This window comes from Pholcus phalangioides, unplaced genomic scaffold (assembly GCF_987345545.1).
Source record: "Pholcus phalangioides strain wild (caught in Gottingen) unplaced genomic scaffold, Ppha-v1.0 ptg000010l_1, whole genome shotgun sequence".
Taxonomy (NCBI): Eukaryota; Metazoa; Arthropoda; class Arachnida; order Araneae; family Pholcidae; genus Pholcus; species Pholcus phalangioides.
The window spans coordinates 20,168,060-20,194,943 of record NW_028301603.1 but is presented as its reverse complement, the minus strand read 5'-3'; the positions used below and the strand labels follow the sequence as shown (position 1 = coordinate 20,194,943).

Here is a 26,884-nt window from a genome sequence, read left to right as displayed (position 1 = left end):
TGTGTGTGTTCAAATTTAATTTTTTGCCAAAAATTGTTTTTGATTTTGTGTGTATGGGTAAACACAGAAAACAAATTTCCATGTCGAATATTTAAGAACTTTAAAATATAACATTTTGAGATGTTATGGAAGTGAAACTTTTAACAAGCATTTATTTTTTAACAATGTTGTTAGTAAACAGCTGAGAGATTATATATATATTAGTGTATATACATTTGTGAGACTTTTCTAACTCCGAAAAATTTTGTTTCCCAGGAACTTGGCTGTAGGTAGCTACGAAGTTATGTGAAGGTTTTCAATGTTACCACACAATTCTCCCAGAGCAAACAAAGGTAATTTTAATTCTTTGTATTTGACTTTGAGCAACAGTTTCCATTATTATTTTCATGTAAAATGAAATATTTCCATGCATGATTTAATGACATAAATTGTAACAATCATCATTTTCACTGATTTCATTTGTATCAACAACCCTAGTGGAACAAATACAGTCGAACCCGATTTGACACCACCATCCCACCCACAGAATTTTGACGTTGTATCAGATCATAATCATAATAGCGTTTCGGAGAGGCTGTATTACATAAATTCACATGTTTATTAAGAAATGTTGTATTTCAGTGTCTTATCTATGTTGCACCATGATTAAAATAACCTATTTTATACACATTCAATTTTAAGTTGAGAAAATTCATAAAAATTGTAAACTGTACAATCACTTGAATATTTCTCAATATATAACTCAACAGAAACATACTTCCCTCTGAAATTATTGTAATTTCAGCGACACATTTTATATGTGCAAAAACAAAATAAGCAAGGGGGAAAGGTGGCATTGTTTTTAGTCCATACCATATTGGTTTCTCTCGAGAAATATCTTGCTATGAGTAATTATCTTTATAATAATTTTTTCAGATACTATTGAAAGAACAACTGTTTTTGACATAATTGAATTGAGGAAATTAAGATAGACGATTTCTTAATGGCTACCTATACCACTCAAAATTTGACCAGTGCAAGTAAAAACATGTACTGTTGAAAAACTTGTCTTGGCTATATAAATGAGAGGGAGGACATTAAAAAAAAACTTTTAGAAGCTTTACTAACTGAAAAGCAATATTAATTCTCTGAAAAGCGTGTTATATTTACTGATGAGCAAATTTTGTGAATGAAAATATTAAAACAATATACTTGACGACAAATAATATCATACTTTTTAACTAGTGAGACCATACAACAAAATTTCTATGTTAATTTAAATAGGGGTTCCCCGATCCACAAGAGGTTGCTAAGGATGTGTTTTAGAGCAAAGTTGAAAGAGTAGAGTGAAAATATATAGTAAGCTGCGTGCCAATAGGTTTTTGCACTTCATCTGTCTGACCAAAATTTTAGGGTAGAAACATGGCTCGAAAAATTGAAAAAGGCGCGGGCCAAATTTTTTGGAAGCCAAGCATATTTTTAGAAGAAATAATCCGAAGTAAAAAAAAATTATATTCAACTTTTTCAGCACTTAGTGATGATCTTGACATGTTGGAAGATTCAGACATAAACTCCAAATATTTTATGATCTGCATAGAAAATTTTAGGTGTCAGTATGAAATTTTTTTTTGCAATGTTGGCTCTTAAGATTTGCCAAGCCCTAGGTAAATACATCTAGACATGAACATGTGCATCTATGTGGAACGCCAGGCCTCCCTTGCAAAACACAGTTTATACATTTTGGATCCTACTGTGATAAAATGGTGGCGAGACGACTCAATGTCGACTAAGTGCTATTGTGCACGAATTATCTCTACTTATACAACTAAAGACTGCGTTATAATTTGAAATAAAATATACAGTACATTTAAATATTGATAAACATAATAAAGGTGTTTTTTTTTTCTTCCTCTTTTTAATTTCAGGTAAATCAACATTTGAAGATGCAGATGAAAATTTATGAATCTTAAAAAATTATATTCTTGAAAGATGCGATTTCTAAGAAAAGTACAACCAATAAATTGTGATTATGATAACTCTCTATGAACATATGTTTGAAATAAAATGTTTTTGTATGACAAATCATATGTGCAAGTTGTTATTTAATTCATGTTTCTATTAATCAATTTCAATCAATCATTCATCTTCTAATCAACTCAAATGAAATATATTGTCAAAATGAAAGTTATAAGGTGAAATTATTTGTTGGAAGCTAAATATGAAACAGATAAATTGATGAAAGATCTTTAATATAGACGTATACATATTTTAAATATTGAAGTATTCACTTCCATTAACAGGTAAGTGCTCATTCATAGAAAATCGTGTTCTGATATTTTTTAATACTGAGGAGAAACCTATAGTTTAAAATATAGAACTACAATACGCAGCAAGGCAGTTTATTATTTTAATTATAAATTATCAATAATTTAATATTTTAGTTGCTCCGAAAATAATTTGCAATTCATTGTTTCAATGAATTTTGAAAAGGAATAAAAATGGATAATAAAAAATCATTTTGAACAAATTGGTCTTAAAAAAAGTGGCACTCAATATTAAAAATAGTATTCAGCTGGGGCCTCAAGTGGGGCCCCCGAGGCGAATTGGGGGCCCAAAAATCTACAATTATTTTGCATAATAACCCTTTCAAGAAGAGCCCCCCCCCCCAAAAAAAAAGGGAAAGTCTGCCCGGAAAGGCACACTACGACCGTAGGCTCAACTAGTGCCGGTAACCTTAATTTAAAATTTTGCATTTTGTTGTAAGAATTTCCTTTTTTTCAAATTTTGATTTCATCAGTATGCGACCCGCTTATATGCCGCTGGGGTCCCAGATACTCGCTTTTTCAAGTATCCAAAAGTGGGATCCATGAGCTCGGACAAGAAAAATACCGAATCTTATTCTAAAAAAAGTCGCAAGATGAAAAATGCAACGTCTCATACGTTTACAAAATAATTAAACTAGCTGGCGATGTTAGAGTTAAAAAAATTGCAAAGCACGGGTGACAAAAATGTGTGGCGAGTCCCTCGGAAAAAAAAGTTTGTTTACAATCAGTTGTAAACATGAAATCGCTGCCACCATCCACTGCGGAAAAACGATTGTTAAATAATTAGTAGTAGTTGTAGGCTTCAAACGGCATCCCGATTGGTTAGCGATCTGTTACTCTCGAAACCAGAAATTTTCTCTCCCTCTAACTACTGTTTCACGTCACGTGACCTTAAGGACTGGTAGTTCATAGTACCTCTTAACTACTAGTAGTTGAAGCGGTCCTTAGCTGCAGTCCTCCGACCGGTAGTTCATTAGGACTAGTAGTTACTAAGGACTGCAGAAATAGTTCACCCCCTGTATCCTGCAGAATTTCTGAACTATTTGGATGTTCCGGGTGTGCCACCGCACAACTTGACCCTCAAAGTCGGAGCACCTGTAATTCTTTTAAGAAATTTGGAGACACCGAGACTCTGCGTGAAGAAATTGCACAATTACATCATTGAAGCAACGATTCTAACCGGATTTGTGCCAAAGGAGAAGACGCGTCTTCATTACACGTATCCATATTATCACAAATGCCATTCAGTTCCAAGCGATTACAGTTCCCGATTCGTTTAGCTTTTGCCATGACAAATAAGCTATACATATATAAGTTGTATACATTTTTTACGGGGTGAGCAACGTTGCCGGGTATCAGCTAGTAATAACATATAAAGGTATTCGAGATTAAAATTTTTTTTAAATATTTTTTCCATTAATTTTTTTTTTTCGTCTGGAGGGATGCGCACGAACCCCCTATGCCCCCTCCGGAGTGCGTTTCTGATTCCACCAATATGCGTTAGGAAGTAGGGGGCCAGTGCTGACGAAATATTGCTGACAAGGGGAAGGGTCAAAAATGGCTAAAAATTTGCTTACGTAATACTTGAACGACCCCTAGCACTGATAGCTTTTTATCAGCGCTATTGATAGTGTTGTTGATATGACAATTAAAAAAAGAAGCTTTTTTTTCGTATGTGATACGGTCGGTTCAACATTTTCCTGCAGAGAGAAATTCCATTGTGTCACGTGGTTATAAATCGAAGGATTTTGAGTCTACTGAATGTTTTGTAATGAAGCGTTTAGAAATATTAAGGGAAAAGCTTATTGACACAGTACAGATCTCTCTCTCTCTCTTAACTGAATGGCCAGCGATACGATTTCAAATCAATGAAGTCGACCGGAAAGGTTCAACACCCTTGATTCAGCGATGATGGGCAAACTTTTTCAGGAGCGGGCCAAAAAACAAAAACAAAAAAACAAAAATTTTTGGCAGACCGGGACATATTCGGACATTAATTCATAATTGGGATTGTTGTGCTTTTTAGGAGTGAAGCGCTGCAGAATTCTGCGGCGGGCCGGATAGAACCCTTAAGCGTGGCCCGCGGGTCGTAGTTTGCCCATCACTAATTTAGATATTTAGAGAATAACGAAGTTTTTGCTTACAAAGTTTATTACGGGGAAGGATGGTCTTCAATGTTCTAGGCCAGCGGTTCTCAACCGGTGCTCCGCGTGCACTTCCCAGGAGCTCCGCGGCCACTCGAGGGAAATAAAATAAATTAGTAAATTTGATAAGTAAATAAAAAAACGAGGCTTAGAGGGTTCCACCATAAAACTATTCACAAAAAGGGCTCCTCGAGTCAAGCAGGTCTCCGCCATGGAAATTATAGACCGAAAAGGGTTCCGCGAGTCAAAAAAGGTTGAGAACCACTGTTCTAGACATTGCGGGGCCAAATTAAACTTCCCACGAAGCCCTTGGGCCACCAACTCATACCACGGTATTCTCGGTTATTATATATATAAACAGGGTTCCCCAAAAAATTATTATTGAAAATTTTTATTAGCTCTGTATTTATTGTTTTCATTATAAATTTGGATTTTTATTTACTTTTAAATAACTTCCTTTAATTTAATCGATTGTTTCTTTTATTAAATCTGAAATTTTCCTGATAATTCTGAAATTATTTTTTCATTAGTTTTAAATTTTCACAAATTATGAAACTATTTCTTTCAACAAAAAAGAAAATTATCATGAAAATTATTACTTTCAAGAACAATTCTGAAAACTACTCGTAACAATTCTGAAATTATTATATTTCTGTAATTATTTTTTAATTAATTATAGATTTTCATCAATTACGAAATGATTTTTTTTCTCAATAATTCTAAAATTATTTCTTTCATTAAGATATTTTTCAGCATTTCTGTAAGTTCTGTTATTATATATGTATACAGGGTGTTCTGTTGATGGACCGACAAACTCACAGGGTTGTTAGTAGGCATCAAGAGGAACAAAAATTGCTATGGAACATGGTGTCGCAAACCACGTTGAGAGGGTGAAAATCGCGAAAAACTCATGCAGGCTCTGAGTGCAGAGGGAACGAAAGGTGGATGTCAGTTGATCGCTGAATGCGTTCTTGGGTTCGCTCACCATATCTGACGTAAGCAGCGTCGCGAAACGCATGCGCCGAGGGTAAGATCACGCGCTGCGGACGACGCAAATTAGCGCTATTGCGGTAGTAAGCACGTGTAGCAGTTAGTTGTCGATTTCAATGGGTATAACGCTGGAATACGCGAGGAATACGCTGATATGCATCTGACTTACGGTCGAGCAGATGGCAATATGCGCTTAGCACAGCGGATTTACCAACAGCGATATCCGATATATTGAGCCTGTATGACTTAGAGAGTTTTCAAGCATGTGAGTGAGCAAAAGAGTGACTTTTAGAGCGTGAGAAAGCATGAGAATGGCCAAACGAGTGACCTACAGAACGAGGCACCAGGTCAGTGAATGACCTCCTAGAGCGTGTGAAAGTATGTGCGTGACCAAAACAGTGTGCAAACATGTGAACGACGAAAAGAGTGACTTTAACACAGGTTGTACTTGCAAGAGTGGGGAAGGGGGTAGGCTAAGTTAAGGTTACAACACAGGGTTGAGAATTCGAGGAAAGAGTAGTCAAGAAAATTGCTTCAAGGCACGAATGTGAGTCGGTCTCCCATTTGAAAAAGTCTCTCCGCAGAGAGCAGGCAGGCCTACAGCACGATGCTGAAAAAAAAACCATGAAAATTCAAGCATTTCAATCTTTACTGCAAAAAATGGAAGACAAATGGCAGCGTGAACAAGAAACGAGCGCAACTCGACAACATAAATACGTTAGGGCCAAGCGTACACTCAGAACACACATTCCGGCATGTGCCGATTCGTTAGAAATTCCACGGAGGAATGTGTATGAGGCGCATGTTCTGTTAAGTAGTAGTAGTCAAGAAAGTTAGACTAGAATGGGAGAAGGGCGGCAAAATTCGTGTAGCGCTAACGCTAACGGACGGCAGAACTGTAAATGCGCCCCTGCATAGATATGCAAAATTTTACAGAAATCGCTCGAAAATTGTAGATTTGTAGAGAGAACAAACAAACACACACACACACACACACCATAGGTGGAGATAGACGTCTGGGGGGGGGGCACGATGATGATGATGTCAATTCATATATACATTTATACATTAGATCAGTCGACTCCACCTTTGACGCTGGGGGGGGCGCCCCACCCCCCGCCCCGTATCTCCGCCCATGACACACACACACGCAGTGGCGTATTTACAGGGGGATTTAGCGGGCTATAGCCCAGGACGGGAAGTTCAGAGAGGCGGTAAATGTCAGGAATGATTGGCCAAGGGTGGCAAAATTTGTATGACCCTCAATAAATCTGCCTCTGCTCAGACACCTAGGGACTAGATCAGTGAGTGACTAACCTAGAGAGTTTGCAAGCCCGTGAATGAGCAAAACAGCCAAATGAGCAAGCATGTGAATGACTAAAAGGTATGAGCAAGGGACCAGGTCAGTGAGTGACTTGGAGCGTGTGCAAGCTTGTGAATAACCAAAAGAGTGGTCTAGAGTGCGTACAAACATGTGAATGACCAAGAGAGTGAACTAGAGAGTGTGGAAGCATTCCAATGACCAAAAGAGTGATCTAGATCTAGAGTGTGTGCAAACATACGAATGGTCAAAAGAATGACCTAGAGCATGCGTGAAGGTTTAAATGATCAAAAGAGTGGAATAGCAAGGAACCATGTCAGTGAGCAATCAAAAAACTGACCTGCAAGCATGTGAGTGATCAAAATAATGTGGAAACATGTGAATGACTAGAAGAGTGACTTGAAAAGAGTGTGTGAGCGTGAGAGTGTTCTAAAGAGTGCAGGGGTGTAGCCAGAAATTTCGTTCGGGGGAGGGGGGGGGCACTTTCATTTCGGGGTGACCAAACAATAGATTTGGCCATCTTTTTCCCTTTTTTCGCTCATTTTCTCACATTTCGGGGGAAGGGCAGACCCCTATGTTCCCCCCCTCCACTACGCCCTTGAAAGAGTGACTCAGAAACATAAATATACTTGCAAGAGTGGAAGGAGTCCGAGCTGGTTATAGCACAGGGTGGTGAGTTCGAGGAAAAAGAGTGGTCAAGAAAACTAGACTAGAATGTGAGAAGGGCGGCAAAACCATAAATGCGCCTCTGTACACACACACACACACAGAATATCTATTTTACATAATATATTACCTCAGAATTTGTATTTTCTCTCGGTATGTAGACATTGCCAAGGAATGAAGCCATCTTTTCATAAGCAAACCACTCGGGTTTGTAGACTTCATCTGGGGTAACAGCCCTGGCTTTGCTTCTCTTCACTTTCACAGCAAGTTTTCGGTACGTTTTCATAAGCGTTTCTCTTTTCTTCTTCATATCATCCAATGAAACGTCCATACCCAAACTAAAATTACTTCGGAGTCGTTTCCAGGCCTCGTACACTTGAAACCTGTCTTTATGTTCGTCGTGCCTAGGGTTCCATATGGTGGGTTCTGCTCGGTATAGGTCCAAAAACTCGAAAACCATATCGTTGCTCCATTCCATGTTGTTATACACGACGGCAAGCAAACATGTACTGCGTACACCTTCGGCAAACTAGTCTGCGCAGTCCGCTCACAAAAATATGTCACCGAACACGAAATAAGGTGTCAAAAAAAAAAAAAAACCGATGGAAACGAATAGAAAAAGAGGTTTTTTCCGGAGCTGGAAATATGCCGAACCTCACACTCTCAGAGTTTCTCCTTGCAATGGAGGCAGGGTGTCTGATCTGACCGCGTTCGACGATGTCTGGAACCAGGCGTCGTCGTCGTCATCTGTGAGAGGCTTGCGGGGGGGGGGGGGAAAGCAATGATTTTTAATGGCTTTTAATACAAAGGCCGTATTGAACAAAGGAATAACGACGGCGACGGGAGAATACATCCTACCCAATAAACGGGGGAGCGTTAGCTGGCAGTCCCACGAGAGTGGGCTGGGGCACTCTTGGTAAGATAATTAAAGTTAAAGATAACAAAAGTCTTTGTCAGGATTCGCGGTCGTCTCGGGGAAGCAATAATTTTTATGGCTTTCAACACAAAGGCAGCGGAACGAACGTCTTCCTTTGAAACGCCAAACCACCACCAAGTGTGTTTCTCCGAAATTACGAAAGGAGTCGTTTTTTTTTTTCTTTTCACGCCGGCTCGTTTGCCGAAAGCATTTTTGCGGTTTTATGTGGAAAAACAAAGACATTTTATTATCTTTCCCCTACCCTGCGTGACCAGGGCCACCTCTCTTATTATCAGACGCGGGGCCCGGGGCGAAAATAATTTCGCAGCTCCTCAGCCAGATCTTTTGTGGGGGAGGGGAATCGCCATCCCATAGTCCATAGAAATAATGAATGGAAAAAAAAAAATCCTAGATTATATGAAAGTTCAGAAATAATGAGTTGAAAAAATCCCAGAATTGATGAAAATTCAGAATTACTGAGGAAAAAAGTGTCTCAGAATTGATATAAATTCTGAAATAATGAGAGAAAAAAATCCTAGAATTGATGTAATTCAGAAGTAATGTTTTGGGTTATTGAAGACGTTTTTTGCGGTAATCTGAAATTGTTTCTTCGTTGTTTCTTTCCCCCCATGCTAAGATATGAATGGATCAGAAAAAAAATTATTAATTGGTGCATCACATCTTGAAAATTTTTGCAAGAAACTTCTTAGAATTTATTTAAGTTTTTGATGCGTATTTGCTGTTGTTCCCTTAATTAAATCAGTTATTTCCCTTCGTTTTGTTCTCTTATTAGTCCCGGCAAATTCTGATACGTGTTCACCGCCGATTCTTTGCTTGTATACCGAAGAAAACTAGAACGTTTGTTGAGACCAATCTAGATTTGCAATTTTTTCTTCCTTTTTTGTGTTTTCTGTACACCCTTCAAATTTTACTTAATTTAAGCATTCAAAACTTCTCATTCTGTGTTTATTTCTTTAAGAGATTTCCCAAATCGGTGCATTGCTGCTTAAAATTTGAGTTATGATTCTTTATAAGCAGAGCCCGGATTATATGCAAATGCATATAATTGTGCATATGCTTTTGCATATTTTGGCCTTTTTTAGCATTAATGCATATAAATGCATAAAATCAAAGAACTTTCAGTATAAGTGCATATTTTTGAAGGTTTATTTTGAAGGCTCACTCAATTTTTTTTATAATTTTTCAAATAAATATTGTTCATATAAATAATATTGTATACTGCTTGCTACCTGAAGGAGCACAACATTGGAGCTCCTTCTGGGCGAAAACTAATAAGAGGTGATGAACGAAAAAGAACATACGTCGATAAGCTGTGGTTTATTCACTCTTCATCTGCGAGAAAATCAGGGGTTGAACGGCAAAACTTTTTTTGTTGAGGGGTGGCCACAAGTTCCGCAAAACGCATCACTGTGCGACACAGGAATAGTCCCCACGGACTATCGATTGGTGACGGCTACACAAAGTCAAGGCGAGGGTGCAAGGGATGCGGCGCACCCGGGTGGCAGGTTGTTAGGAGTGGCAGCGTAGACTTTAATTGAGACCTCAAAATTTAACACAGTAAAAATTCACGTGACATCGCACTTTTGAGTCATACTCGGACAACGAAACGTTGAGAAAATGGACCGTAAATACCAGAAGCGGGACTTATTTTTTGGGCCACCTGCCTGTTGTTCCCCATAGTTCCTACATAGGGCCGCAATTAAATACTTTGTCACCCGGGGCAAGCCGGAAGTTTGGCACCCCCTTGGCATGTAGAGAAAGCAGTTAAAGGGTGAATTCGGTACCCCTTCTGGTTCAGCGCCCGGGGCACCAGACCTGCCTGCTCCCTACTAGTTGCGGCCCTGCTCGTACATCCTAAGTCAGGGTCCCTAGACTGGAATCTTTCTTGGGACCCAAGCTAAATTTCTCATGGAGCCCCTTGCAGCTAATTTATAGTGAAAAAAGAAAAATTATAAGGATTCCCTTGCCCCAAATATATATCCCAAAATAATACGAGAATTGTCCCGGGCTCTTGTGGGTGCCATGGGTAAGGGAACCAAAATGCACACTTGCCCCTCGTGATAGAATACAGGAGCGGCACTTGGACATGCGACCCATTGCGGCTGCACGGGGCGCCACTCAAGAGGGGTGCTAAATCCGAGGTGAATGGGTAAAAAAAAAAGTTCCATTGGCCGAGAAAAATCAAAGAAAATGCTTTCTGTCGGCTCTTGGAGGGGCGTTCAATCCAAGATGAAAGGGCGAAAAATTTTTTTTGTTAGGAATTAATAGTGAGAGAGGGGCCTAACCCTCAAGGGTGGGCTGACAGGGTTCCAGCGGCTTGAGCTTACCTGCCACCCGAGTGCGAAGCCTCACATTCCGTCCCAATAAACCTGATTTTTTTTTTCCAGAAGAAAGCCGCACATCATTGTTTCCCGCGTAAAATGTGGCAAGAGCAGCAGAGTTTTTCACTTATAAGTTCTTGTGAACCTTTCAGCGATACAGTATCGTAATCGTTTCACTTCCGTCGGCACTTTCACTGTGCATCACTCTTCACAAATATTTCATTTTGCAATCCTTTTTCTTCGCCCCCTCCCACGGGGTCAGATGATATAATACATGGCAACTCATTCTTTCAAATATTTTTGGAACGAAATAATACAAGAGCGATGAATTTTGTCACTTATTTTTTTGTGTACATGTGTATCATCATTTCTTCACCCCCCCCCCCCCAACTGTATAAAAGGAAAGAACGTTCTTCAGGACGTACATATTTTTCATCAGTAAACCCATTTTTACGGCCCCTAATATTTTGCGGCCCGGTGCGATCGCACCCTTCGCAGCTGCCCAATTCCGGCCCTGGGAGCCGGAAGTTGTACACCCTAGGTTAAACCAAACGTATTAAAGCAGGGGTCTTCAACCTTTTCCCAGTCGCGAGCCCTACCTGTACCACAGAGTAAGAATAATATTTATATCTTTAGTCTATGACCTGTACTCAACATCAAAAGAAGAGCACCCTTACAGCAAGTTTGACATACGAATGCATGAAATCAGGATGATTTCAATCCTTGAATGCAATGTGTACAAGGTGTTTAATTGGAATTGTTAATCAAGTGATCGTGAGCACGACATCGGACACGAGTATTGAGCGCCCTGGGTGGTTCAGGGAGCACCATGGTGCTCGCGAGCAACGGGTTTAAGATGCCTGTGTCTTAAAGCGTATTTGAAAATATAATTTTTTTCGAAATCGTACAGCGAGCCGAATAAAATTATTTAGTGGATCAGACTGGCTTGCGGGCCGAAGTTTATGCAGCTATGTATTAAATTACAGTGAAACCTCGATATAACGGTACAATGTGGGACAAGAAAAAATATCGTTGTATAAGGATTATTTTTAAATCGAGAGGCAGCAGTTTAACATTAGAGTATAGACATTTGCAAACCAGACTTGAGAAAATAGCGTGGAAGAGGGATTTATCGCTGTATCTAGTATCGTTGTAGCGCGATTACTTTTTTTTAATGCAGTTAAAAAACGAACGAAAACCCCTTCCTCTTGTTATTGCCCACGGTTCAGTGCAAGGGCGTAGCGAGGGGGGGGGGAAACTTGGGGGTCTGGTCCCCCCCCCGAAATGTGAGAAAATGACCGAAAAAAGGGAAAAAGATGGCCAAATCCATTGTTCTGTCACTTTGGTCCCCCCACGAAATGAAAGTGGTCCCCCCCACCCCCGAACGAAATTTCTGGCTACGCCCCCTGGTTCAGTGCCATCCTGTTTGGGAATCAATTTTACTACATTATAACTGTTTAAACAAGTTCAGGTGTGGGCGAGTTCAAAACAATAATAATAAACACAAATACTGTTATTTTACCAAGGAATTTTTTTTTAATTCAATCAAAATTATTAAACACTTTCAAATGTATCTAATATTTTTCTCTCCCTGTATGGTTTTTTTCTCCGTAAAGACGCGTTCCTGATAATTTCCCTCATGGTTTCTAGAATTTCCCTCTCGTGGAAGAGAGAAGCTGCTTCCATTGACTTAACATTGCATACATGAGTTGGGAAAAAAATTCATTAAAAATCAAATAAATTTTTTAAAAATAAAAAAAAAAATCTTGACAATAAGAGGTTTTCGTGGCATCCGCTCAAAAAAACTGATGAAGTTCTGAGCGTGAAAACTATGCGAAAAAATTCATGAAAAACCAACAATTTTTTACATTATGCTCTCGTTTCAGTGGGTCACGTGAGGAATCGGGTGACGTCAAAACGAGTTTCTATATATTCTAGAAACCTTGAGATAAGTTTTGTCAAGGCCAAAGCCTTGCGTAGTCAGAGGGTATATTCAACCCCCCCCCCCCACCACCACACGGAAATGGGCAGAAATATTAGTGAATGGTGAATGCACAGAAACATCAGTGAAATGTGGCGGCTACGGATGCAGTCACGTGATTAGGCTTTCATCTATTCCCGATATTGCTGGAAATACCAGTTCGGAGGAACCCCCACCTCCTACGTGGCAAAGCTGGTTTGCCTCAGGACCTCATTCCCACCCAGTTGCATGCAAGCAGCAACACAAGAGGCAATAAAATCATATAGCCTTTCAAAGCGGCATCTCACTAGGTCCCATGAGAACTTGCTCTGGGACGCAGGGTAAGATAACTAATAAAGTAAAATATAATAAAAGTCTTTGTTTTGGACATAAACCGCAAAAACCACACCCGGCATGAAATAATCCGTACTTTTTCGGTCATTTCAAAGGAAGGTGCTCGTTCGGTGGCCTTTGTACTGAAAGCCATAAAAATTATTGCTCCCCCGAGGCCCGAGACGACCTCGGATCCTGACAAAGACTTTTGAGTCCAGTCATCGTCCCTGTCATCGTCACCGATTTTGCTCGAGAGCACATGATCAACGTTCCAATTAAACACCTTAATAGCCTTATTAATTAATTTATCTATTCAATATTGTTTGGCCGAGGCCTATACAAGAGGATGCGGAAGTTATGCACATGACGAAAATGACGATTGATGGTACATGAAAATTCGGAAATCGTTGTGAAATCTACAATATTTGGTGGTAGGTTGTTCCAATCGATAATAGTTCTTGGGAAGAAGCTAAATTTGTGACCATCTGAAGAAGCAAAGGTGATGCAGGGGCGGCTCGAGCTTACCTGCCTCCCGGGTGCAAAGCTTCAGGTGCCACTCCTAAAGACAACCCTGGCGGGAGGATGACAGGGCTTCAGCCTAGGAGACCCCGGGATAAACCTGATTTTTTTTTCTTTCTAGTATAAAGCCGCACACAGGTGTTTACAGAGCAAAATGTGCGTGACCATACGTCCCGCATTTAAGGGAGCCCACCGGCTTTTTAGTCTAGAATTATTTTATCATTCTTAACACTATGCCAAATAACTTAATCCACATCACAGTTCTTATTGATGATCCGTCATTACTTACACATTTTTCCGGTTAAAAAGCTAGTATAACGAAGCGACATTTGCTGAGAAATTTATTTCAAAGGCATCTCTGGTGCTTCAGAGACCGAAAAAGTGAGAAGCGCCGACTTTTTCCTTTGCTTTTATTCAGTCGTTAAACAAAAAATTACCGGGGTGGGGGGGGGGGGAGCACCAGAATGCGCATTTGCCTCTTGTGACGTAGTATATTCTTATTTCTGCTATTGCGGTCCCAGGACCTGCCCGTTTCCTCAGCACCTTCATCGTCAAGATATGGCTCAAAAGCGTGATGTCAAGTGGATTTTATATACTTTTCAAAATTTTAAAAACATTTGGTGTCTAACTAAAGTCTAAGACGCCGCCCGGGTGCACTGCACCCCTTGCACCCTCGCTTAAGCCACCCCTGCAAAGCATAGGCGGAGATAAACTTGGAAGTCTGGGGGGGGGGCACGGTCATTATTGCAGGGGTTTTAATTAGAATGTTGGAAGTGTCGATATTAAAAACGCTATGGAGGAAATTTTGAAAAGAAAAGTTAAAAGAGTTAAGTCTATAAGAGAGGAGAGAGCGGTTGGATATTGAGTTGGCGCTTGAGCTCCGAAATGGGGACAGACGAAGACCAACGGGCCAGAATCTTGTGCGTTTAGGTGACCATATGACCCGTAATTTACGGGGCATTTTCCTTAATTTTGGACGTTCTAACTTTTTAATAAAATTTCCCGTTTTCTCCTATTTTCAACGAGGCTTAATTGAACTTTTAAAATCAAAAATACAGGGTGTTTCAAAAGAATCACCCGATTTGAAACGCGTATATTACGAAAAATATTGAACACATAGACACTTAAGATTAATTTTATATTACATGTGGCTGATCATAAAGTTATTTTTTACAAACCAAATTAAAGGTGCTCAATATGTCCACCTTGGGATGCACGGCATATGTCTATACGGTCGTCAAATTCATCCCAAACTTTTGCGAGCATGTTTGCATCCCCTGCGAGTGGATTTCTGTGGACTACGTGCGAAACTCTGTCGGATGCGCTCCACATTTTCGTCTGAAATGCGGGGACGGCCAGGGGATTTCCCTTTACACAGACAGCCCGTGTCTCCGAATTGTTTGTACCAGCGGTTCTCAACCTTTAAACTCGAAGAGCCCTTTTTAGTAAAAAAAATTCTATGGCGAAGTCCCGTAGGCCAATTTTTTAATAATTCATCAAAGTTACTAATGTATTTTTATTATTAAAAATATTTATATATATATTTTTTTTAATATTACTTTTTTTTTTAATTCTCCTCAAGCGGCCGCGGGGCACCGGTTGAGAACCGCTGGTTTATTCCGTCACCTAATGCTCTGAGCAGTAGGAAGTTCAACACCGGGATATTGTCGACGAAAAGCACGACGAACAGTTGTTACGGACTCACGCTTCGCCAAGCTTAGAACACAAAACGATTTCTGTTGTGCAGTCGCCGTCTTGACAAATACTTGAGTGGCGGCCGAAGGAAGATCGTTAGCGCTACCTGTCGGCAACTGCGTGGAACTCGAGATTTCCCCTCTTTCTACCTATACATTATTCGATCAAAACGGATTAAAAGCTGAATAGTTATGGGTTTTTTTTTAATCGGATGATTCTTTTTGAAACACCCTGTATATTAAGATTTTTTCATGGCTTAGTCATAATCAAAATAAACTATGGCGAGCAGGATTGGTGGTGCTAGCGGTTGGCCCGCGGGCAGTAGTTTGGAGACCCCTGGTCCCCTGGTCTAACATGAAACGCAAACGCGCGTTTTGCAACGGCCGCTCCGCAAACGTTAAAACGGCATTCCTGTTGAAATTTATCGGGAGAAAAAAAAACACCATACACGCAAACGTAACCTAGGGGAAGAAGAAGAAACCGTATGCAAATCTGCGTCACAGTGAACAAAAGACGCGTACACACCAGCCCTGTGAAGTTATTCCAGCGTACAACCTTGTTCGTACATCCTGTTCTAACAGTAGTAACGTACGGGATAACGGCGTACCCTGTAGCACGTCTGCATTTCATTTTAGACCATACATTCTTTGATGAAAATTTTTTGTCTTTTGTGTGTACTACCACCTCTTAAAGTTTTTCCCATTTTTTCTGAAAAAATTTAGCAAAACTGTAAGAATGTTGTACAGAAATTTCGAAAATTCAGTTTTTTTTTCAATTTTTTAAAATTTAAAAAAAAACAAAACAAAACTGGAGATTTTGGGGTTCAGAAAATCCTCATTTGTGTGAAGAGAAACCACTGCATCCGCCGAAAGTTACTGCATGGGCTGCGGTATGCGCCATGTGTGCTGACAAATTGTTCCAAAATTGTAACGTAACGTTCAGTAGTAATCGTTTCTCGCACGAAGAAGGGGCCGATAATGCCTCTGGCGCATACCGCAGCCCATGCAGTAACTTTAGGCGAATGCAGTGGTTTCTCTTCACACAAATGAGGATTTTCGGAACCCCAAAATCACTAGTTTTTTTTTTTTTTTTTTTTTTTTTAATTTTAAAAAATTTTAAAAAAAAACTAAATTTTCGAAATTTCTGTACAACATTCTTACAGTTTTGCTAATAAGCGTACCGTTTACCGCATAATTCTATTGATCTTTGTTGTAGAGATATTTCATTCTGAAATAAGGGCTTATTCGCTGATCACCCTGTATATAAAATTGATTTTCTGTCTGTGTGTATGTTCCCTATACAAATCTACAATTTTAGATCGATCGTCGCTAAATTTTGCATATATACTAAATGGGACCCGACTTGAACGATAGACTACTTTAAAAATTTCGTCAGAGCAGGGCAAATGCCCCAAATGGGCAAAAAGCCGGAGAGCAACAATGGTTTTTGGGCCTCAACAATCACTTTCCGAACGTTTACTTTGGTTACCGTGGTTCCCTAGCAATGCGTTTCAGACGTGTATAGGCCTTTACAATGGTTTGTCATTTCTTCAACGCTGTCAGTATATGTATAATATTTATGCCTTTATAATGGTTTGCCACTTCATTCAATTCTCCCAGTAATGAGAGCTTTTTGAATAGACACCATCATCAGCATCACTTTGAGGGTAAGGCAAAGGATAATCCCCCATAGAAATCAGTGTTAAAATTGCCGATTTTAATATAGAAATGCGGAAATTCGGTGGGTTTTTTTCTGTCGCATCAATAATTTTAAAAATTGTATTGAATTCTAGATTTCTGAAATATTGAGTTCGATTAGAGATATACGAAGCCCAGGAGATCAAATATGAAGTAATTAGCCGGACCTACTTTTGAGTTGGACATTCATGCAATAACATTGATTTCAACTTTTTATTTATATCTTCTCAAGCATGAAAATTAATGTCTCCGTATTGTCTTTTAATATTGAACTGCATAAATTCATGTTGGTTAAAGTATTCTAGTAAAAAGTACATCGAAAAAATTCCACAGCTTCAATTAAGCATTTTTTGAAGCAGAAACAGGCAGAGATGGATAACTTGAAGTTCGGGGGGGGGGGGAACAGAAATACCTAGCACCCTTTAAAAAAAGAAAAATATACATATATTTTTTTTTTTCTTTACGTTTCTTTAAATCTAGATTTGTTTGTTTCACGAGTCGCGCAGGAAGTCGCCATATTGGTTAACTTAGACGCGGTTTGCATGTCCTTCAAAGAAAGGGAGATATCACGTGATCCAAAATAGCCTCATTGAAGAAAACCTGGGCAACGCCGGGTATTATAGCTAGGCATTTGGCCAAAAAACATACCAAAATCCTTAATATTTAGATCACAGGGTATGATATATATATGATGATATATATGATATATATGATGATATATTCTATATATATCATCCAGATTTATCTCCCGCATTTTTTCAATTATACAAATCCGCAGTCCTTCCGCATGTTCCCTTGTTTATTTTTGTAATTATGCAAGTTGCAAAATGTTTTTTCTTTCATTTTTGTCGTTATACAAGTTCATATATAGCATGTTTTTCCTCTCATTTTTTATATTGTGCAAGTTCGCAACATGTTTTCTTTCCCATTTTTGTACCCGGGCAACACCGGGTATTATAGCTAGTAAGTCAATATTATTTCGTGTTTTACATGTGGATCGAGGGAATTCATGGGAGGATTGAATTCATCCGATCAAATGAATAGGCAATTCGCAGCAGTTGTACCCAGTCGTTGTTCTTCAGTCTCCTCTCCCACAAAACATTCTGTGAAATCTCTATCTCTTTAAGGACACGGGGAAAGTGGATATGCCCCCCCCCCCCCAAGCAGTCCCCCCCCTTGCCGCTGTGGTGGTCGAATGGTCATAGTGACAGACTCGTGCCGCGAGGTCCTGGGTTTGAACCCCACCGTCGCCAGAGTGGTGGTCGGCTGAAGTTGGTTTTCTGTGGTTCCCAACTTCAAGGTGCGAATGCGAAAGCCGATCTCCCATTTAAAGTCTCACCACAGAGAGCAACAGACCTACAAACCGAGCAAATGTAATTGAATCATAACACACCACTCACTTCACTTCTGAAATATAGATGGCAGCGTTAAAAATCAAACACAACACTACATACACACACTCAGGCTGTTAGGTACACACACAGTTACACTCCCGGCACGACTCACTAGGTAGTAAATCGCCCATATAGATTTTGACAGACCTGTGCTCGGTTTGAAGGAAAGAAAGCCGCCCCCCCCCAGTCACTGCACTTGCCGCTGTGGTGGTCGATTGGTCATAGTGACGGACTCGCATCGCGGGGATCCGGTTTCGAACCCCACCGTCGCCACAGTGGTGGTCGGCTGGAATTGGTTTTCTGCGGTTCCCAACTTCGAGCCGATCTTCCCATTAAAAAGTCACGCCGCAGAGGGAAACAGGCCTACAGCCGCTGTTGTGGTCGAGTGGTCATAGTGACGGACTCGCATCGCGGGGACCCGGGTTCGAGCCCCACCGTCGCCACAGTGGTGGTCGGCTGAAGTTGGTTTTCTGTGGTTCCCAACTTCGAGGCGCAAATGCGAGCTGATCTCCATGTTAAAAAGTCTCGCCACAGAGAGCAACAGCCCTACAAACAGTACAAATATTCAGTCACTACACATCACTCACTTCACTTCTGAGATATAGATGGCAGCTCTGAAAAATCATACACAACACTAGATACGCACTCAGACTGTTAGGTACACACACTTGCAATTCCGATACAACTCGGTAGGTAGTAAATTGCCTATGGCGATAGACCTGAGTTGTGCTCGGTATGAAAAAAAAAAATCAGGCCTACAAACAGTACAAATATTCAGTCACTACACTTCACTGACTTCGCTTCTGAAACATAGATGGCAGTACTGAAAAATCAAACACAACACTAGATACTCGCTCAGGCTGTTAGGTACATACACTTCCGGCGCAACTTAGCGCCGCAACTTAGGTACATACACATGGGCGAGGTAGTAACTCGCCCATGGCGATAGACCTGAGTTGTGTTCGACTTGAAAGAAAGAAAGTCCCACACCTGCCCCCAGCGATCCCAAAAGAAGTAATAAAATTAAGTTAATATTCGGAGGGAAGTCCTCCTTTAAAAATTACACACGCACACAATCAAAATGTTAAACAGAATAAATATTTTATGAAATATTCTTACCTCAGAACTCTTCTTATATCTTCTCGGTGCGTAGACACTGCGAAGGAATGAAGCCATCTTTTCATAAGCAAACCACTCGGGTTCGTAGACTTCATTCGCGGCTTTGCTTTCCTTCACTTTCGCAGCAACTTTTCGGTACGTTTTCATAAGCGTTAATTTCTTTTTCTTCAAATCGTCCAACGAAACGTAAACACTTAAATTACTTTGGATCCTTTTATAGGCGTCGTACACTTGAAACCTGTCTTTATGATCCTTGTGGCTAGGGTCCCATATGATGGGTTCTCCTCGGTATAGATCTAAAAACTCAAAAATTATGTCATTGCTCCACTCCATGTTTCGCGGCAGTGAAATGCGTACTGACCTTCGGCAAACTGGTCCGCACGGCCGCCTTACAAAAGTATAAGTGCACCTAAAAATATGGTTAAAAAGTTCCAAACAAGAACTAAGGTGTCGGGAAAAACTCTAGAGGCGAGGATAAAGTTGGATCCTACAGCTACAAAGCCGCATCCAACTATGACTGGATCCAGGGATCGTCCTCGGATCTCGGAGAAGCAATAATTTACGGCTTTCAATACAAAGGCCATAGAATAATGACGGAGCGCGAGGTTTTCTCCCCCATCAAGCGTCTTCCTTTGAAATTTCCGCAAAAAGTAGACGAAAAAGTGACGCCTGCTGCGGTTGCCGATGCCACCTTGCGGTTTATGTCCGACAAAGACTTTTTATCATCTTTTACTTTAATTATCTTTATCCTGCGTCAGGACACCCCAACGAGAACTTGCTTCGGGTCGCAGGGTAAGAAAGATAATTGAAGTAAAAGATAATAAAAATCTTTTGTTTTGGACATAAACTGCAACAACCACAGCCGGCGTGAAGTAATCAGTACTTGTTCGGTCATTTCAAAGAAGACGCTCGTTAAGGAAGCCATTAAAAATTATTGCTTCCCCGAGACGACCTCGGATCCTGACAAAGACTTTTACTATCTCTTTTACTTTAATTATCTTACCCCGCGTCCCAAAAAAAGCAAGTTCTCGTGGGACACGGTTTATAGTGGAATGCGGCTTTTATCGAGACCTTCGAAAGTAATAATATCACTCACGTAGATCACGCTTTTATGACCCAGTCAGTCGGGGGGGGGGGGGGGGGGGAGGCAACATCCATCCCAATTTCATTGATGAGATATCTCATGGGTTTCCAACCAGGGTTCCGTAACAGCTTTTACGCATGATCAAAAGCCTCGGAACCCTTAAAAATCCCGGAAACCGGAGATCTTTCAAAGAAGAAAACTGTCTTGTTTACTACGTAATATGGTCGACGCCGGTTATTAGAATCACAGATAATGTTACCATTCGGGGCATTGTTATCATTTCTGCGAAGTTTTTCCTGTAAGTCGTCATTGTCAGGCTACAAGACTATGTAGGAGGCTGAAAGGTTTTGTTTCCCCCCCCCCCCCTCCCTCTTTTATTGACAAACATTCCCGCAGTCCGTAGTATTCACTGTCAACCATGTACGTGTTGAGCTGCTTTTACAATTATCTGCTTATATTGAGGACAAATGTATGACAGAAAAAAAAGCCCTTTTCTTCAGTTCTCGATCAGTTTCTTTCAGTTTACCGGATTCAAACTTCTTTCCCCGAGAGACTTTATCAAGGGATCTATGCAACGTATCGGGCACATTAAAAAACAAGTCGTAATTCGTCATTACGGGACAGTTCCATTCTACCGCCTTGCAATAGCTGAAAAACAAAAATGCAGCCCAGAATGTAAAAAGAGTTGTCCAGTTTGCCATTCGTCCAGTTCAATCAAATGAGCTGTATGGTCACTGTAACTGTAGACGGGACTTTTTTTCGGGTATGGTTGTCATTCGGTTATTGTTATCATAAAACCCCTAATCCGGATGTGATCACATTAAGCGGCGTGGACTGTAACTCGCAAAGCTGTTCCATAGGCGGCGATAGACTTGGAAGTCTGGTGGGGCACGGTCATTATTTCTGGGGGGGGGCACGATGATGATGATGTCAATAATTCATATCTGCATATATACAATAGATAAAGTCAACTTCACCTTTGATGCTGGGGGAGGGGGCAATGCCCCCTCCACGCCCCCCCCCCGTATCTCCGCCCATGAGCTGTTCTTTATTTTGAATTTTAATGAGACAGTGTCGTTTAAAAAAATCAGACCACTTGACTGTGCCGTCTTAACGAATGGGCCCAACCGGGCATGGCCGGGGGCCTCAAGAGTAGAGGGGCCTCATGAAAATGAGATCTGATTAAAATTTACTAGAATTTACCAGGTAAGACATCAGAAAAACCAATTGGCCTGGTGGCCTACGATGCTCTTAAGACGGCCCTGCCACTTGGATGACTAAAAAACTTATTAAAACAGTAACATATTACATTTTTTTTCACATCGAATTTTCCAGCCAGAAGTTGAAAAACACGGTTTTCTTTTTTTTTGGAAATTTTTCATCCACTAGAGGTCACTGGAATTGAGGATTCTTAAATGTCAGCATTAACGTGTACTTTACGACAGGCCCGTAGCCAGAAATTTCATTCAGAGGGGGACCACTTGCACTTCGGGGGGGGGGGGTGGCAACCAAAGTGGTCGAACACTAGACCTTGCCATCTTTTTCCCTTTTTTCAGTCATTTTCCCACATTTCGGGGGGCGGGGGACCAGACCGCCAAGTCCCTCCACTACAACCTTGCTTTACGGGACAGACAAAGCCATTTCAATCCATGAGTCCTCCCCGGGCACGACACGGATACCTCATTTGCATAGGGGCTTCCACTATAAGATATGGCAGTTGGCACACTGATTTGTGACAATAATTGCATAAATTAAGAGGTGGTACCTAAGGGGCCGTTCAAGTATTACGTAAGCAAAGTTTTAGCCATTTTTGACCCCCTCTCCCCCTTTTCAGCAAAAGTCAGCAAAACGCTGACCCGCCCCACCCCCTTGTCAGCAAAATTTCGTCATCAGCTCTGCCCCTCTGAATCCTAACTCATATTTTCATAAAAGGTGGTTGATGACGTAAGCATTATCCAAACTCCCCCTCCCCCCCTTGTCATCAAAAGTCAGCAAATCGGAAACCCCCCCCCCCCATCGATGATGACGTAATACTTGAACGGCCCCTAGGCCCTTTCAGTTTGCTTTGGAGGATATGATGCTGTTGAGGGGTACACTTTTTTTTCAAATAAATATTCAAAAATTTCTTTGAGTTCTGTAGAACAGCCTCATTATCATAAAGGGTTCCGCGGAACAGCCTTGTAACTATCAAGTGTTCCACGAGAAGTTTTACGTTGGAAACCCCTGTTCTGTAGCTTCCTAATTTGAACAGGGATTTCCCATCCACGTGGAGGAAGCCAGAAATCTATCAACCTGGTCTAAAGCAGAGGTTGCCAACCTCTGAGATGGTGCGGGACAAAAAAAAAATGTCCATGAAGTGCAACGGCCTTACTGCGTGGCATCTCTTTTCTCAATACACAGTGACGTCTTAACAGGTGGACCCAACGGCTTCGAGTCAAATAGGAAGCCCTACATCAGCGGTTCTCAACCTTTTTTGACTGGCGGAGCCCTTTTCAGTATATAATTTCTATGGCGGAGCCCTTTTCAGTATATAATTTCTACGGCGGAGCTCTTTTCAGTATATAATTTCTATGGCGGAGCTCTTTTCAGTATTTAATTTCTATGGCGGAGCCCTGTTTGACTCGAGGAGCCCTTTTTTGTACATAATTTTTATGGCAGAACCTTGTAGGCCTCTCTTATTTACTTATCTATCAAATTTACTGATTCATTTTATTTTCCTCGTGTCGCCGCGGAGAGCCTGGGAGTTGCACACGGAGCCCTTGGGGCTCCGCGGAGCACCGGTTGAGAACCGCTGCCCTACATCATTGCAGAATTTTATTTATATTCTCTGAGACAATTTTTTTTCATCTCATACGAATGTGAATTTTCATTAAATATCAATTTTTATTTAAATGTTAATTTTCATTGAACATGAATTACCATTAATTCTTTAATGTATTTTTTCACCCAACGTAAATTTTCATTATGTATTAGCATAAATTTTCATTCAACGTAAATTTTCATTATGTATTAGCATAAATTTTCACCCAACGTAAATTTTCATTATGTATTAGCGTAAATTTTCACCCAACGTAAATTTTCATTATGTATAAGCATAAATTTTCATTCAACGTAAATTTTCATTATGTATTAGCATAAATTTTCACCCAACGTAAATTTTCATTATGTATTAGCGTAAATTTTCACCCAACGTAAATTTTCATTATGTATTAGCGTAAATTTTCACCCAACGTAAATTTTCATTATGTATTAGCATAAATTTTCACCCAACGTAAATTTTCATTATGTATTAGCATAAATTTTCATTCAACGTAAATTTTCATTATGTATTAGCGTAAATTTTCACCCAACGTAAATTTTCATTATGTATTAGCGTAAATTTTCATTCAACGTAAATTTTCATTATGTATTAGCATAAATTTTCACCCAACGTAAATTTTCATTATGTATTAGCGTAAATTTTCACCCAACGTAAATTTTCATTATGTATTAGCGTAAATTTTCACCCAACGTAAATTTTCATTATCTATTAGCGTAAATTTTCATTCAACGTAAATTTTCATTATGTATTAGCATAATTTTCATTCAACGTAAATTTTCATTATGTATTAGCATAAATTTTCATTCAACGTAAATTTTCATTATGTATTAGCGTAAATTTTCACCCAACGTAAATTTTCATTATGTATTAGCATAAATTTTCATTCAACGTAAATTTTCATTATGTATTAGCATAAATTTTCACCCAACGTAAATTTTCATTATGTATTAGCGTAAATTTTCACCCAACGTAAATTTTCATTATGTATTAGCGTAAATTTTCATTCAACGTAAATTTTCATTATGTATTAGCATAATTTTCATTCAACGTAAATTTTCATTATGTATTAGCATAAATTTTCACCCAACGTAAATTTTCATTATGTATTAGCGTAAATTTTCACCCAACGTAAATTTTCATTATGTATTAGCGTAAATTTTCACCCAACGTAAATTTTCATTATGTATTAGCATAAATTTTCATTCAACGTAAATTTTCATTATGTATTAGTATAAATTTTCATTCAACGTAAATTTTCATTATGTATTAGCGTAAATTTTCATTCAACGTAAATTTTCATTATGTGTTAGCGTAAATTTTCATTCAACGTAAATTTTCATTATGTATTAGCGTAAATTTTACAAATTTTTACAAATTTTCACCCAACGTAAATTTTCATTATGTATTAGCGTAAATTTTCATTCAACGTAAATTTTCATTATGTATTAGCGTAAATTTTCATTCAACGTAAATTTTCATTATGTATTAGCGTAAATTTTCATTCAACGTAAATTTTCATTATGTATTAGCATAAATTTTCATTCAACGTAAATTTTCATTATGTATTAGCATAAATTTTCACCCAACGTAAATTTTCATTATGTATTAGCATAAATTTTCACCCAACGTAAATTTTCATTATGTATTAGCATAAATTTTCATTCAACGTAAATTTTCATTATGTATTAGCATAAATTTTCACCCAACGTAAATTTTCATTATGTATTAGCATAAATTTTCATTCAACGTAAATTTTCATTATGTATTAGCATAAATTTTCACCCAACGTAAATTTTCATTATGTATTAGCATAATTTTCATTCAACGTAAATTTTCATTATGTATTAGCATAAATTTTCATTCAACGTAAATTTTCATTATGTATTAGCATAAATTTTCACCCAACGTAAATTTTCATTATGTATTAGCGTAAATTTTCACCCAACGTAAATTTTCATTATGTATTAGCATAAATTTTCATTCAACGTAAATTTTCATTATGTATTAGCATAAATTTTCACCCAACGTAAATTTTCATTATGTATTAGCGTAAATTTTCACCCAACGTAAATTTTCATTATGTATTAGCGTAAATTTTCATTCAACGTAAATTTTCATTATGTATTAGCATAATTTTCATTCAACGTAAATTTTCATTATGTATTAGCATAAATTTTCACCCAACGTAAATTTTCATTATGTATTAGCATAAATTTTCACCCAACGTAAATTTTCATTATGTATTAGCATAATTTTCACCCAACGTAAATTTTCATTATGTATTAGCATAATTTTCATTCAACGTAAATTTTCATTATGTATTAGCATAAATTTTCACCCAACGTAAATTTTCATTATGTATTAGCATAAATTTTCACCCAACGTAAATTTTCATTATGTATTAGCGTAAATTTTCACCCAACGTTAATTTTCATTATGTATTAGCGTAAATTTTCACCCAACGTAAATTTTCATTATGTATTTGCGTAAATTTTCACCCAACCAACGTAAATTTTCATTATGTATTAGTATAAATTTTCATTCAACGTAAATTTTCATTATGTATTAGCGTAAATTTTCATTCAACGTAAATTTTCATTATGTGTTAGCGTAAATTTTCATTCAACGTAAATTTTCATTATGTATTAGCGTAAATTTTACAAATTTTTACAAATTTTCACCCAACGTAAATTTTCATTATGTATTAGCGTAAATTTTCATTCAACGTAAATTTTCATTATGTATTAGCGTAAATTTTCATTCAACGTAAATTTTCATTATGTATTAGCGTAAATTTCCATTCAACGTAAATTTTCATTATGTATTAGCATAAATTTTCATTCAACGTAAATTTTCATTATGTATTAGCATAAATTTTCACCCAACGTAAATTTTCATTATGTATTAGCATAAATTTTCACCCAACGTAAATTTTCATTATGTATTAGCATAAATTTTCATTCAACGTAAATTTTCATTATGTATTAGCATAAATTTTCACCCAACGTAAATTTTCATTATGTATTAGCATAAATTTTCATTCAACGTAAATTTTCATTATGTATTAGCATAAATTTTCACCCAACGTAAATTTTCATTATGTATTAGCGTAAATTTTACAAATTTTTACAAATTTTCACCCAACGTAAATTTTCATCATGTATTAGCGTAAATTTTCATTCAACGTAAATTTTCATTATGTATTAGCGTAAATTTTCATTCAACGTAAATTTTCATTATGTATTAGCGTAAATTTTCATTCAACGTAAATTTTCATTATGTATTAGCATAAATTTTCACCCAACGTAAATTTTCATTATGTATTAGCATAAATTTTCATTCAACGTAAATTTTCATTATGTATTAGCATAAATTTTCATTATGTATTAGCGTAAATTTTCACCCAACGTAAATTTTCATTATGTATTAGCGTAAATTTTCATTCAACGTAAATTTTCATTATGTATTAGCGTAAATTTTCATTCAACGTAAATTTTCATTATGTATTAGCGTAAATTTTCATTCAACGTAAATTTTCATTATGTATTAACGTAAATTTTCATTATGTATTAGCATAAAT

At 38.5% G+C, this 26,884-nt stretch overlaps 1 protein-coding gene across 2 annotated transcripts in view; it reads right to left on the bottom strand.

Moving 5' to 3' along the window:
* Positions 1 to 19,974, bottom strand: part of LOC149081081 (uncharacterized) — a 34,497-nt gene extending 14,523 nt beyond the window's left edge. The window contains exon 1 of one of the 2 annotated variants that reach the window (XM_089237308.1): positions 19,400 to 19,974. In XM_089237308.1, the coding sequence (XP_089093434.1) occupies positions 19,400 to 19,732 (333 nt within the window). In that variant the 5' untranslated portion in view covers positions 19,733 to 19,974. Of the gene's footprint in view, positions 1 to 7,554; positions 8,194 to 19,399 lie in introns of those variants that run through there. The other variant, XM_089237307.1, reaches the window with a different exon arrangement.
* Between the last annotated feature and the right edge of the window lie 6,910 nt (positions 19,975 to 26,884).